The 16,054-nt window shown below is 34.3% G+C and overlaps 1 protein-coding gene across 11 annotated transcripts in view; it reads left to right on the forward strand.

Moving 5' to 3' along the window:
* PDLIM5 (PDZ and LIM domain 5) overlaps positions 1–16,054 on the forward strand; it is a 208,990-nt gene that overhangs the window by 108,312 nt on the left and 84,624 nt on the right. For 3 of the 11 annotated variants that reach the window (XM_036852954.1, XM_036852956.1, XM_036852955.1), the window contains exons 4-7: positions 1,615–1,657; positions 3,329–3,747; positions 12,596–12,768; positions 13,131–13,167. In XM_036852954.1, the coding sequence (XP_036708849.1) occupies positions 1,615–1,657; positions 3,329–3,747; positions 12,596–12,768; positions 13,131–13,167 (672 nt within the window). Of the gene's footprint in view, positions 1–1,614; positions 1,658–3,328; positions 3,748–6,702; positions 6,752–9,866; positions 9,882–12,298; positions 12,317–12,595; positions 12,769–13,130; positions 13,168–13,717; positions 14,879–16,054 lie in introns of those variants that run through there. The other 8 variants (XM_036852964.1, XM_036852958.1, XM_036852962.1 and 5 more) reach the window with 7 other exon arrangements.

Here is a 16,054-nt window from a genome sequence, read left to right on the forward strand (position 1 = left end):
GCGGATTCTTAACTACTGTGCCACCAGGGAAGTCCCATGGCAAACTTTAAATCATGTCTTGGGTGGTTTTAATGAGTAGATCCTTTGTGATTACATCTTATTGTGAAATTTCAATGAAAGGAAGATTCCACTGTTCTATAGTTGAACTTGTTTCCTTTGCTTGTTATAATAACCCTATAAGCTAAAAGAGAAATTGTCTGATTGAGAGCACACGTGGAAAGTTGTACAACTGCAGAGGGTAATTCTACATGGCACTAACTGAATGTTAGCAGCCATTGTGGTCTCTCATTAGGTTAGCCAATTATTCAGTCTGTGCCTGCCCTGGCTAACCAAAATAGTTGTTATTGGAAAATTCAGTTGCTGCTAAAAATGTTGATCAGAGTTCATTACTAGGTTATGATTATGGAGACCAATATCCTATGTTAGCTTCTCTGTAAGTAAATGATCTCATGGTTTGCAGCTTAAAATTATCACTTATTATTTACCTACTGTGGTTACATTTCTTGACTTCTGCACTTGCTGTCTTATCCTCAGGCTTATGTGTTATAAGAGGAGTCAGACTGCTTCTGACATTATTAAACATAACATGTACCTTAATTCTGGGAAAATAGCCTTTAAATCATTAGAAGCTCTCCAATCATTTAGTTACTGCCCTTGACTACAGCCAGTGTATTGTAATATATAAGGACTGTTGGCCTTAGCGCCATCCTAGAAGTAATTTACTTTAATTTTGGAGTTCCTCATGTGAAGAAAGGGGATAATGATAGTTGCTACTTTGGTTATTTGTCATGATTATATGACATACTCCAAATCAATTATCGTTATTATTAGTCCATGTTAACCAAAGGGACAGTAATAATACAAAAAAGCATAGATTAAGAATAATATATTTGAATATGAGAATAGTTCTGTGCATGGATTTTTGTCCTTCTCCCCCGTTCTCTCCTTTCTACACTCATTACTGATGACCTATTACATGCCAGGCGCAGTGCTGATATAGACACAAGTGGGGCGTGGTCATTGCATTCACTGAAATTATAGCCTAGTGGAAGAACTTACAGTTTGGTTTTAGCAGAACAGATACATTAACGTGCACTTAAGAATATAAATACAAAATTAATATGCATTCAGTGACCCAGTTCAACCAGAATTTATTCAGTATCTTCACAAAAAGATCCAATGTCCTCTGGGCATATTCATGGATGATAGGAGAAAAGGCAGATACTATTGGAGATAGAGATGCAAGTTATTTGTTGGGAACCATGCAAGGATCAGAAAGTCATGTTTATTTTACCTTACCCTTTTTGGTAGGGAGTAGCCTTAATTTAAAGGTTAAACATGGATGCATTAGCAACCAGGATCGGTGTTTGTCTTTCCTCATTGAGTGGGTAGAGTGGGTATTCATACACTAATGAATACCTGGCATAGAGGTATTGGATCTTACAGCATTTGAGCTGCATGAACTAATTACGTAGATTGTGAATAGTAAAACCATGATTACGAAACTCTAAATTCTGATGATTTAGTATATTGAGGTATATATAATAAAAATTCCATTAGTAAGAAGGTTGCAAAAAAATTCATGTTATTTCCTTTTTCCTCTTTTTTCCTCAGAGCATCTGCTACACCCAAGCCTGAGCCGGTTCCTGTTCAAAAGGTGCGTTTCTAATCTAGCATCACTGGGGCATTATTTGACTGTCCCTCTTGAGCCACTGTAACTTCCGTTCCTGTCTCCAGTCATACTGACAATTTATAGTTTCGATGCAGTTCTCCGCACAGTTCTTTTTCTTTAAAGATGACGAGGGAAAGTGGAAGTCAACACATACATAATATCATCCTGAAATTATTCCTCATCATTTAAACATTATTTCAATGTCGTATATATCATAACTCATATCCAGATTTCTTACATTCCACTTTTAATTTGCCTATCTCTATTCCAATAATCTAAAGAGATTAAAGAAGTGGTTACCAAAGATGATATCATCATATAAGTCTTTAATAACATTTTATTAGTAATATTAATGAGTTTTTAAATTACATTTTCAGAGTATTCTTGGATTAGGTTATGGCAAGTACCCTTTTTTTTCTCATATAATCCTGAAATTGTCACCAAGCCATTATTCATATAATTGGTTTGTGCTTTTGGGGTTTTCTCCTTAATTTTACTTGTGCCTTTCCATTGAATTTATTTATATTGACTCCCAGAGGTATGAAGCTACTTTATCCCCCTCAGTTAGCTTTATTATTTCTGTAACATTAATTTAGATTACTTTTTTTTCCTTCAAATTAAACATAATAGAGCCACCATTGTATGCTTTTTAAGGAATTTTGATTGTTTTTCTTTGGGGATGGTAGGGACTTATTCTTGAATGTCATAGAAGCTTAAGCTGTTGTTTTTTGTTTTTTGTTTTTAACTTCATACTTACTCTGGGATAGGGGTTTGCAAACACAAATTCTGTTCATTTTAGGAGGAATTGATCTTTCTTAGTTGTTGTTTTTTTTCTTTGACTGATGGCAGTGAAGAAACATCTAAGATCTTTTTTTTCCCCTCATGTAACTACTAAATATTAAATATTTATTTTCGAAAAGGAGAAGAAGTTAGTCCATCTTTAGTGATATCTCACAACATTCCAGAGAGAGAAACAACAGGTGGATTACAGGAAAGGGAAAGGATTGATTTTGTTTTGTTGATTTGTTTGCTTTTTTTGTTGAGATTTTTTTTTTAAGGAGCAATTTCTTGATTCGAAATAATTAGAATGTGCCCATTTCTGAGTCAGATGAAAATGAACATTCCTTCGGTTGTTTTGTTTTGTTTTGTTTTTAATTGAAGAGTTAGAAATGTGCTGCTGCTTCTGCATGAATCAAATAATTGTACTCTGGAGAGTAATTAAACATGTTTGAAAGATGGAATTATAATTGAGACTCTGGATATTTTAAAATAAATATTTTGGTTAATGATGTTTTGTTTACTGTGGGGTTATTTAGAAAATTTTCCTTTGGAATATGTCTGAATTGGTACTTATTTTGGCCTTTAGGCTTTTTGATAACTTTCCTAATCTATTTCCTAAATATTTTGAACTCCTTTCATTTTTATTAAAAAAAATATATCTACTCAGTATGTGCCTCCGTGTTATGCATGTTGGGACCAGTTGGCATGCATACTGTGTTATATCAACTCATTGTTTTTATCTGAAAACGTGTAAAGTTTGGCCTGCTAACATGATTGTGTTTGTCTTTTTACAAACTAGCTGTGTGTTCTTTTCAGTGGATCTATTTTGCATGTCTTTGGCCTGTTTTTGTGTATGTTTATTTTTATTTTACATAGGGAGAACCTAAAGAAGTAGTTAAACCTGTGCCCATTCCATCTCCTGCTGTGTCCAAAGTCACTTCCACAACCAACATGGCCTACAATAAGGCACCACGACCCTTTGGTTCTGTGTCTTCACCAAAAGTCACATCCATCCCATCACCATCGTCCGCCTTCACCCCAGCCCATGCGACCACTTCATCACATGCTTCCCCTGCACCCGGGGCCGCTGTCACTCCTCCCCCATTCGCTGCATCTGGACCGCATGCTAATGCCAGTCTTAGTGCTGACCAGCGGTCATCTGCACTGAGCGCTGGTAAACCTGCAGTTAATGTCCCACGGCAGCCCACAGTCACCAGCATGTGTGCCGAGACTGCCCAGGAGGTAGCGGAGGGACAGAGAAGAGGATCCCAGGGTGACAGTAAACAGCAAAATGGGTAGGTGGCCGAGGGTGCTTTCTGCTCTCATCAAAACTCTTCTTTCAGGCAATTTCCAAGCAAAACTTAATCTCCATCCCCCCCCAAAATCAGCTGTTCTTTGAAGGAAGGGAGATGAAGTTTCATTTGCTTCATTAACATGTCGCGTTATGTTACATACAATACAGCGCTTTCTGCAAGGCGATTACAGGTTAATCCAGACCTAATTATGCATTTTGACCTGTTATGAACCATGTAACAGACTCTGTAACTCTTTTTCTCCAAGTCCCGGCACAACAAGTGGAGCAGCTGGACCTTATAATGCAAGGCAAACCTTGAATCTTTCTTCCTCAGTTTTTCCATCCTTTAATGCGCCACCAGAAGTTGAAACAAAGTGGTTGCAGTTGTGTCAGCTTACGTATCTCATGCTAAAGAGAGAGGAAATGAGAAGTCTGTAAGAAGCTTTTTTTCTAGGAAGACAGAAAACAAATTTAGTTTTGACTCATGTCTATGTATGATGCATTAGCTTAGGTCAGCTAGCTAAGCAACATTCTTTTCAGATAAACTTATGCTGGAATTTAGTCTTTAAAATCAAACAGTAATGAGAGGACAGTAACATTAAAGGATGCTTAAAAAATATCAGAAGCAAATTAGAGGATATTTCACTGTAAAAATATTTCTAAAATTTAAAGCAGTGGACACTAAATATATAATGTTAGCAGAATTTTTTGAAAAATCCATTCCTTATAATTTTCCCCTCTTTATGGTACAGATTTTTAAAAAACTGGTTGAAGTCTATTTTCAGCAGCCTCCATTAATAGACGGTTATTTTATTCTTTTTGGAATCCAGTGACCGTACTTTAAGCCAAAGTCATTTTTGTAAAATCATTTTGATCAGATTTATTGTGACAAAAGTGTCTTTTAAAAGGAAAACAGAAGGAAATAATCTGCATGCGTGATTGTTTTTACCAATGCCGGTTCCCAGGAAAATATAATTAAAATAATTGTGTAGATAGGTCCTTTCTGAGATAATCCCTTCTGAATGTTAATTCATGTAATGAAGGGGCTGTGCTTTCATAGCACTGCTGCCATGGCAACTTGGGGGCTTTGAAAAAGAAGGTGGCAGGGTTCCAGGCTGTTGCAGAGAGGAAGGAGCAGGTCTGGAAGGACAGCTGCTGGGCCCTACATGTGGTTTTGTGGTGGTGGATGGCTTTTGGAAGTTTCGATGTATAAATTGAGGAAAACTAGTGTCCTAAGTTATCTCTTCTTCCATGTGAGGAAGAGAAGTAGTATGTAGTGTTGAGGTGCGTTTGGTTATATTTTTTTTGGTATGTCTTTTTTAAGACAATAGATTTTAGAGTAATCAAAGTAGTACCTTGAAAAAACAGATGCTGCCTGTCAAATGCTAGCCCCACAGAAAACTAAAAGCAGAAGTTTATTATGTTTGTTAAATTCCAGGCTCAGTAGAAAAAAGTCCTTTGAAGGAAGTATTTGAGTTAAAATCTTTTCTCCTTGCTAACATTTCTTGAAATTTTATAAGAAAGCCTTCTTAATGGAAAGAAAAATTGTAGAGATAAAAGCAAATTGAGGTTACGGAAAGGTACTACACTGAAAACATGTGAAAATACCAAGCTGAAATTTTGTGTTTTATGAGTACAGCTTTGGTGATCAAACCTGAAATGACTTAAAGCTTATTATTTTCCAGCTGAAGCTGTAGGCAGAGGTATGGTTACAGGGTCTCTACAGTGGCTTCTTAATCAATCGACATGTGGTTATCGAGCACATGCCTGGTGTTCAGCACTGCACGAGGTTCAGGACAGAAGGGATTATTACATATTTTGCATCATTAACAAGCAAGTTACTGCTTTGCATTCGTAAATTGATTGCATTTAAAAATAGCTTAATTTCAGATGTTGCCCAGATGCCTTAGCACGATGAAAGCTTGATTATCTTGAAAACAAAGTATCCATGAAGTTCTAAGACAGATTTGCAGTACGCTTTCTCTTACTACATTTAGAGCAGAAAAATCGAAAATAAATCACACATTTTACTATTTACTAGTCAGTGATGTGTCATTTTGAAGAGCAGGTGTTTTGTGATATTGACGAATATATTTCCTGCATCCGGTGTCAAACTATCTTCCTGAAATCACTGTCAGCGTTTTTACTAATTATGTGATTATTGCATTTTCCACATTTTTATAGTGTTAACAAAAGATCTTCAGCAAAACTCTTTCACAGTTGAGAGTTGTTACTTTTTTTTTAAGAGAGACTTGTTACTTTTTATGAATTACTTTTTATTTTAAAACTAATACATGCCAGTAACCAAAAATTTAGGAGTTTAGGAGGATTGAAGTTAAATGCATAAGTTATCTTTTTCTTCAAAGCAGGAGGACTATTAGTTTTTAAGTGATTTATAGGCATCCCACCCAAATTTATCTAGGATTAATAAACATAAGACACAAATAAGTGCTTATGAATTATGCATCATTACTGAGAAATAGTTATTCATCCTAATGGTATGAAATCTAACGATTGTGTTGCTATCTTTATAATATTTCTTAATAATACGTTAACATTCCTGTTCCTTCTTATAAATAATAATGAACAAGGTACTTCTAAGAAATTTTTAGTCCATCTTGTACATATATGAATTTTTAGTTTTGGCTTACTGTCTTCTTTATTACTCTCCTTACTCTACTTAGAGCAAAATGGAACTTTATATTCCAAACTGGAAAGGAGTCTATTTTACATCAAGTAGTTTAACTGATTTACCTTTTCCCTTTCCATATGCCCTTGCATTATAATGTGCCACTGCTTTCAAGAGGTAAGTCTTTCATGCATCCTTAATTAATTTTAATTTCATTGGACTGCAGTTTCTTCTAACAGTTCTTATGTGGGATTTTGAAGAACCTGGCCTTGGAAGATACAAAACATGATATGATAGTAATATTTTTAAATGCTTTTCTCTTTACAGAAAACAAAAGTGACAGAGTTAGTATCCACATAACTGGAGAGAAAATATGGTGACTTATATATGAGTAAACAGCATGAATGCCCAATGTTTGCAAAATTAAGCTAAATTTTGCAAAACAGCTGTAATTTAGAATAACCACATTTAACCTTTTCATTAAGTTTGGTTTGCATTGCTGTGTTGTGGTGAATTCCTTTATGGTAGTAAATAGTAGTGTTTAACTTTTATCATAAAATATATGTGGGGTTTGCTGTGTAATGGTTTAGAAGAGGTAATGTTCGGGGTAATTTGTATCAGTCAAGACTATTAGAAGACAAAGATAAAGATAGAATGTAAAGCATAAACATATGTACCACTAGTGAATAGTACATATAAAACTGAGTTGTTTTCCAAATTCATATCAAAACCCAATATTTCCCAGGTAAAATCTTTAAGAACCTTTTCGATTTTTCAGCCAGTGTTACTGAAAGGTTTAGAACGCTATATGCAGTTGTGTGTCACTGGATGATAAAAAGTCTGTACACCTTTGCAATTAGTTAAGAGAGTTAAGTACCAGCTTGTTAAGTGTCACAGGTAGTTGGCATAGGCATTGAAAATTACTGTGGTATAACTTCAAAACCTTGCTTTTGTGTCTGTTGGTATTGATGATGAACTGGTGATTACTAGCTTTAAACATAGATAAAAATCACATTAGGTAAGAACTTAAATTAATTTTGCGTTATGATTATTCTGAGCATGTGCTGAAATTTCCTTATCATCATACTCTAGAGTAGAATTGGAAATATGGAATATCTATCTTAGACACACTTGAGGGATTAACTATTGAATTATTAGAGCAACTTTATTCCAGTATGGCTATGATCTCACTAATTGAATAGTTTCATGTTATAGACACATAAGAATATTGCACAGTGCACTAGAGAAACATCCCCAAGCCTTGATTTATTGTTTGTCTATTTGAAGTTAAATTCTTATACACAAAGATTTTCACTAGTTACTAGATTCCAGTGTAACAATTTGACTTATAAAGGGGAAAAAAATGGGACTTGGAAAAATAAATTTAAGCATTTAGGTTAAATATACATTTTTAAAAATTCAGATTAAGATTCATTAATTTATTCATTATTACTAAGCATTGTGCTAGATGTTTTTAAATGCAGTATGTGATTGAATTCTCAAGTGATAGAGCTAAGATTCAAGCCTAGGGTTTTTTGAAGCCAAATAAGCCCTGGGCTTATTTCTGTTACTTTGAATTAATATTTGTTTTTCATGGTTACAGACTTGAGGATAAATTGAGTGAATTGAGGCTACGTGAGTGAATAATGTGCATAAACTACAGTTGGGTTTGATAATACTTTTTTTATGTTGAGTTGCTGGAGGATCTATTCTAACAACAAATCTGTATTTGTATAGTTTTCAGAGTGCTTTCAAATACACACACACCCTTATAAGAATTCTGAAAGATGGAGAAATTGTAATCCATTTCGCCATTGAGGAAAAGGAGGCTTCTTGGGGATTGCAGCTTGTCCAGGCACAGAGGAAGTGGGTGGCGTAGCTAGGGTGAAAAGCCACGTCATCTGACTTGTCACGTTGGCACAAATGCCACTGTGGTGTATGATGGGCTATTCCACTTGGGCACTTTTTCTAAAATTCATGAAAGTATCTGTTCAAAGTATTAAAATTGGCATCTTTAGGTTTTAACCAATCAACCCTCTGCTGGCTACCCCTTACCACATCATAGAATATTTCCCCCAACTTCATTTTGACATAAAACTTCTTCCCTAAATTTTAAAATGTTTAAATATATATCTAAGATTTTATTCTGAGGTTATTCAGAGGAGGTTATTTTGAAAAACTGTTTCCCTACTATTTAAAATAGCAAGGCAGAGGAGAGAATGCTTTGCATTATGGCTTAGAGAAGAATAAATACCCATAAATTACTGAGATTAACTTAATCCTGCGTCGCACCCCCACTCAGCAAAACTCAGCCCTTTATTGAGTTAATGAAACTGACTTTGACGTGTGGAAATACCACTTAGCTACAGTGCACAGTCTTAGTATTCAAACTGGTAGGCAGTTTTTCTCACTGCCTTTATAATGAGTAATTAGTTACTCTGACTAAACATCATTGTGGTAGGATTGATTCAACAATGCATAGAGCAGCTATATAGCGTTTCATACTTTCATCGTCTCTATACATAATAGAATGTGGATATATTTGTTTTTAATGATTTTATGCTTAATAGGCTATATGAATGAATTATGTCTTTCCTCTTTAGGTGTTATTAACCTAGTTCTTTTATCGTATCAAACATGCCTTTCTGGGCAATAATTAGGTTGCTGATAACACAGAACTCTGGAGTTCCTACAAGTGAGCTCTAAACTTCCTGGAATTTACTTCTGAATGAGGGCGGTGGTAATGATGGACAGGGGAGAGTATGAAAATTGAGTTATAGCCTATTATTTATGACCCACTGCTTCATATATTTTTCATCATAATCACTCCATTTTAAAAAATAAGAGAAAATTTTCAGATAGCATATTATTCCTTTATAATGTATGGCTCAGGATAATTTATGTGAGAAGATTACACTTGCTATTAGTAATGTATACTTTTATATTATGTGAGACTGAAAGATTTTCTCCTAGTCTGCTCTGATTTTAAAAGTGATTCTAAAATGATCTGTTTCTATATCTTACATCTAATTTATATTTTAATCTCTGCCTTTTGTTAGGAACCATGGTAGGAATTTGGATTCACTCTAAAATAAATTTTATAAAAACCTAGAAAAAAATGTTAAATAGTGAATCTTTCTTGGTATTAGTAACTTGAGACTTCAACTACCATTAATATATAAAATATTTTTCAGTGTTTTTTGGAAACAAACAAAAAAACACAGATAAAACTGTTCTCCAAATAATAACAGTGTAACAGAATTTTGACTAACACTTGTTCATTTTTGTTTGTCTGCATTTACGTGATTATTTTGAAGCATGATGTTTGGTGTAATGTCTTCATTTTTTTGAATTTTGTTATTTCATTTTTTCTTCTTCTTCTTCTTCTCCTTTTTTTTTTTGGCCTCATCTTTGTTGCCCATCATCCTGAGAACATCACTGTCTTCTCTACTCTATCACATCTTTCTGTGTGTGTGTTATTCCTCCTTCAGTAACCCTGGCACTGTGTAAGTACCTCATCAGTGGTTTCTTTTCTAATTTTCATCATTGTCTCTCTGCAACTTTTCATCTGGCTTTCAACTTAACACCATCACCAAATTTTGTTAGTCTCTTCTCATTGCTTAGAATTTTCAAATATATTAGGAACCTAGGAAACTTGTTTTTCATGCTAGAGAGCTTCGTGTGAATTAGTGGGTGTGTTTAGAAACCCACACTTCTGCAGTGGAAGAACTTAGTAAGCTAAATCTTCAGAAAGATAGATTATTATTATAGACAGTATATACTGGAGTTAGAGATATGGTTGGGGCCTCCCTTGTTTAATATTTTTTAAAGTTTTGAATAAATTTGCTAATTTTGAATGTCTGTATTTTGAAATAAATTGTTTGCTCTTGATAGTTGAATTTATATTCTATCCCAAATACATTTCAGAAAATCAAATTATTGAGATTATTCCCTTCTTTAATCATAGTCATGAGAGTTTTCAAAGCCAGTAAAATGCTTTGAAACTTTCTGTCACTTGAACACAGACCTTAAGCTGGTGGTGAATGTCACAAAAGAGTCCAGACGTACTATACTTTTTCGCAAGTGTGTTGTGGCTAAAAAATATTCTTAAGTGGTGACATCTTATTAATCTTGGTGTCTTAGCTTAACACTATTTTTTGTATTTTTATAGTCCAAACCTTTATAGAGGATAAAATAGTCTTATAGCTGAAATTGGTACCATTAAGAGTAAACACTTACTGACTATAGAGAATTTAAAACTATAAGTTTTAGTAGCTTAAATATAAAGTTTTTCAAGTAATTGCATAAGATAAAGTGTTGTCCTGTTTAGGAATCTGCCAAAGACAGTGTATTTATGAAGTAGTGGATGTCTATGATTTTCTAATTAAAGAAAATTATGTCTATTTTAAAAAGGGTTAGGAGGTGTTGTTCAATATCAGTAAAGGTATTTAGGTATTTCACTCCTGGAATATTAAAATTTTTATCATAAATAATAGTTTGAATTACTATTAAAATATACTATTAAATATACCATTAAATAGTATTAAAATACTATTATTAGTATTATGTGTAAATACTATTGATTCTGTTCTTTATATATATGATGACTTGTAGTCTTAGAACATGCCTTGCAAATAATTTTTCTAGTAATCATAAAAGAACACCTTATGTTACTTTGTGTTAGTTAGTGCGGAAAGCACTTTACATCCTTTACCTACCTTATTTATTCCTCAAAACAACCCTTTAAAGTAGATGCAATCCCCATTTCTCAGGTGGTAAAAATCGAGACTTGGAGAAGTTAAATGACTTGCATAAAATACACACTGAATGGAGGATGTATGCTTAGAACTACTATCTGTCTGACTGCAAAGCTAGTGTTAACGTTAATTGTATCATGCCCCTGGGCAAAAACTCTTCTAGTGTACTGAGACAGTTTTTGATGGTGTCCCTATCAAAATGACAGCAGTCACGTGGCATTCTGATAGCAATGTGATTTTTCAGCAGTGAGTTAACCTAGCAGGTGTTGCCACACACATCTGACGCTCTTAGGGTACCTTCTCTGCTTGGATCTTGTGCCAGTTGTCTGCAAGTCCAGGCTCAGGTTCCTTCTTCTCTTCTGAAATGAAACTCATAATTTAGTTTGCATTTATTCTATTTGGGGGGCGGGGTTGAGAAGAGAGGAGTATTTATAAAGTTACCTAGATCTTAGGTTAAAGTGTTAAAATAATGTACTTTGTAAATTCCGTAATATTGGTATTTATGCTTTCTTAATAGAAAAAATGAATAGTCTTAGCAAACTCGAAGTTCTTGAACTCTATAGTTTACACATCCCTTTCACATATATTATTTCATTTAATCCTGAGAACAGTGCTACTTTATATGTGATATTCTTATCTTATAAATGAAAAAACTGAGGCTCAGTGAGATTGACTAGTCAAAAGTCATAGAGCCACAATTCATATCTTGGTCTTTTGATAAATATTTCATTGGTTTCTGATAGACCACAGCTCTTTACAGCAGTGATCCTGCCCCCAACTTTATTTAGGGTTAGGGATATCTATACACATAAATGAGAATACTGTAGAAAATAAGTTCTGACCCTTTTCAAAATTGTGTTTGGAATTGTTGGTTTAGCCTGTACTAAACCGTTCATGGCTCCTGGGCCCGGTGAAGAAATGATCATTTAATTTTGTGAAAGCCAACATATTTTAGCAGCATATGGGTATTTAACAGTGGTTGTGGATGTAGTCTATATCTGCTTCGTTAGCCATAAGATGAACAATGCTAGTAATTTTGAATTGTTTGATTTTAATTACTGTGGACTTTGCAATTTCTTGTTATTTTCCTTCTTTTCTTATTCTTTTCTTTTCCTTTTCTTCATGTTGAAATCTCTCTTCTGCTGCCTTCTTCTGTCAATTAAAAGGAAAATCCTACCCAAACGGTAACCTTTCTGTTGAATAGCCATCTATACTATTATTTTATATTAGCATATAAGTACCTTTTTTTAAACTAACTTAAAAAAATAACCTAGTCTACTCTATTTTAGAAGGATGCTTTCTTTTTTTAAGAAAAATTGTTACTGAGTATACTTGAAAAAGCAAAATACCCAAAGGGAACATTGAGGATTAAATGTATAAGTTATAAATAATATGGGAGAAGATATTTTGTCCTTAACATAATTACAAATATTTTAATCCTATTTTTTCCTTTTTAACCCTAGCCCACCAAGAAAACACATTATGGATCGTTACACAGAGTTTTATCACATACCTACTCACAGTGATGCCAGTAAGAAGAGACTGATTGAAGATACTGAAGACTGGCGTCCAAGGACTGGAACGACTCAGTCTCGCTCTTTCCGAATCCTCGCCCAGATCACTGGGACTGAACGTAGTAAGTGCATACCTAGGGATTCTAATGGATGGATATTTCTCTGCCACAGAGAGTGGCATTTAGATTGATGGACAGTTACTGGAAAATAGTAATTTTCCTGAGACAGTTTGCTTTTAAATTATGCCATGCATAGTGGTGCTGTAAATAAGCAACCAGCCCAGGAGAGTTATACTGAAAAGTGTAGCAGTAGTAGTAGTCATAGTACTGACTATAGCGTGTAGCCAATGCCAACGTGATAAGGAACTTTTTAGCGGCTCTGTGTAACTTGACCATTTGGTATTAATCGATACAGGTAATTGCTTAAGTGATTTTAAAGTTAAAAAAAAGCAAACTGACATTGGCTATTGCTTATTTTATTTCAGTGAAAGAATCTGAAACTGATAATACAAAGAAGGCAAAGTAAGTTGTCCTTTCTTTTGGTAAATTGAATGCTTTCCTTTTATGAATGGTCTCAATTTGTGTTTTTTCACCTTTTCAAGTGAATGGTATGGCATTTTGTCTTTGCACCTAGGAGCTAAGCTTAACTTTGGTGCCTTTTGTGGGACTGAAATGTACAACTTACAGATTTTTAAATCAATTGATGCTGTCTGAATTTTTTGTCTGCGGCTTGTTTTCTCCAGTATTGAAGTGAGTGGGCAGAAGGGTATACCTGGGGGCGCTTTGCTAACACTACAGATGTTTGTGAATGAGTTCATGTGTTGTCTTGCAGTCGCTTTGTTTGGGGAATAAAAATGGACGTTTCCAAGAGGGCTCTATAGATTAATTTCTGTACTTCTAAACATGCTCTACCCTTGAAATCTTCGCTGTTAAACAAAACAGCTCTGTGAAATTAAGCTTTTGGAAGGCACGTTTTCTGCATGGTGATCTAAGTGTAGAAAGCTTTTCTTTCTCTTTCTTGTGACTCTTCTATCACTCTCTTTTCCTCTTTCTTTTCTTTTTATTTCCGCAGGGAAAAGACACCCCTTCACGTCTTTAGTCCCAAATACACAAAATTACGTGACTGGCACCATGAAGTTTCAGCACGCGCTCTTAACGTACAGTGATTTATGAACCTTGCCCCAAGAGCAGCCAGCACATGCCTTTTCGTTCCCTTTTTCTTTTCCTCCAACTTCATAGCAAAATCCGTATTAAATTTGCCTTACGAAAGACAAAATACAATCTTTTCTATACTTCTCTAACCATTTCCTGCCGTTGTGAAAACGAGGAGGATGAACGCATTTTGTGCTAGTTGGTAGTTCACAAATGTTAAACCGAGAGAGCGAAGTAAGGAGCCATATTGATTCAGTGGATTTACATCTGTTTTTATGGTTATTATAGGAGTAACCTTTTCCTTGGAAAAGGAATTCTTTTCGTAAGTGGAATCTGGTTGGTTGGTTGAAGCAGAGGTGGATGAGTAAATAATGTCCTTGTCTAATTTGGAAAATACTTCCTTTATGTTACTGCATGTCTCAAGGTTACTTTATTGTAAAGTTCATTATTACGTAATGTTCAAAGTGGGCTGTAAACACTTCTAAGTAAGCAAATATGAGGAGGCAAGATAAAACAGAAATGACTTTGTTAGAATAGAGTTCATTACAGATTTGGGTATTTTTGTAAAGCAGAAACTATTGAGGATGACTGTCTGAAGAGCAGGAGGGCCCAGATTTGGCTCCCAAAAAAGGAAAGAAGAGAATTCTGCCCCTGTTTGCAATGGGGAAATCATAGTGTTTGTTTGGTTTCGTTGGTTTTAAAAATCCTATTTTCTACCAAAGGAAGTATTTCTAAGCTGGTGGATGTGTTTAGGATATAGACAACTTCTAGGTATTAGCTAGTAAGTTGTAGAAAAGATAGCTTTGCTTTAGTTCTGAATCAGGGGAAATGAACATAAAATAAATTGCAATATGAATGGTTCTTTATGCAACATCAGAGAAATATTTTACTTAGTGATATAAACTATTATGCATTGCTGCTGTTCCAAGGAAGCTCTGCTTTGGGCTTTACATGCAAGCTAAATATCTGACCAGAAATGCTTTCTGTCTTGTAATATAATGTATTATATATTAGATTAAATTCAATAATAAATGCATTTTGAAGTTTGGAAAAGTATTGTAATAAAGTTGCCTTTAACTTAGCTTTGTAGTTGTTTTCTGTTTCCTTGAAGCTAGTAGTAACAGCCTTCCAGACGTACATTATCACTTGGGTAAAATAAAATAATTCTCCTGACATTTAATATTTGGACAACGTTTTTAATTTTGTGAGGTTTGCTAAAATGTGAGTGTGGAATATGACGAAGATCCATATTTTTTTTCCCTGCATTGTTTCATTATTTTACATAATGTTTATGTGAGTAACAGGTAAGATCAGTTAGACTGGGGCACGACATAGAATGAGGCTTTGTGTGAAAATTATTACTGAAGCATCTTTGCTTTCATTCAGAAGGTTCCGTTTTTATTTTTCCAGGTTTTCTTGATTTTAATGTCACTGTAGAGTAGGAAAACTGCCTGGTAATTTTGAGAAACTAACATTAATTTCAGTTAGTGATTACTATTTAAAATTTGGCATGCCAAATGCATTTTTTAAAATAATTCTAGGATTTATCTATGTTCATTTTTACTATACTTCATAATATATTACGATGTCTTTCTTTTAATTTTATCAGTACTTTTTCAGATGCTCCTTATGATTTTATGTTTCTGACATCAATCCCAGTTACCACTGTGTCTCTGCCCTCTGTAAGAAAATCTATTTACTTACACCAGCTTCTCCTATACCCTTTAATTCTTCATTGATCTCAAAAGATGATGCTTGAAAGAAGAATCAAATTCTCAAGAAAATAAATGGTCTGGGTAGAGCAAACATGGTATTTTACACCAAGAACCGAGTTTCTAGAATAACTTCAGAGTTGAGAGAAAGAAAGTACGTTTTAGGTAAATAAAAGAATTTTTCCTTAATAAAGACAAGAGAACGTATGCATGCATTTATGTAGAGCTTTATAACTTGAAATAGGTGCAGTTGAAAATAGGAGTTTAATACCTTGCCTAATTAAAGATAAAATACTTGATGTCCTACTGAAAGCGTAGATTTAGACAAATGGAATGATCCACATTTGAGCATGAGGGTAAGTGTTCAGCCAGGATCTCAAAGGACATTCCATTTGACCCCGTCAGAGGATGAATTCCTGTGCTCAGCTAACCTCCTGGGACATCTTATAATCCAGGCTTAAAAACTAGCCAAAAATTATAAAAACTTCTTGCAAAAATATTGTTGTAAGTCTAGTGACCTAATTTATAGCTTGTTTTTGTTTGTC

This window comes from Balaenoptera musculus, chromosome 5, assembly GCF_009873245.2.
Source record: "Balaenoptera musculus isolate JJ_BM4_2016_0621 chromosome 5, mBalMus1.pri.v3, whole genome shotgun sequence".
NCBI lineage: Eukaryota > Metazoa > Chordata > Mammalia > Artiodactyla > Balaenopteridae > Balaenoptera > Balaenoptera musculus.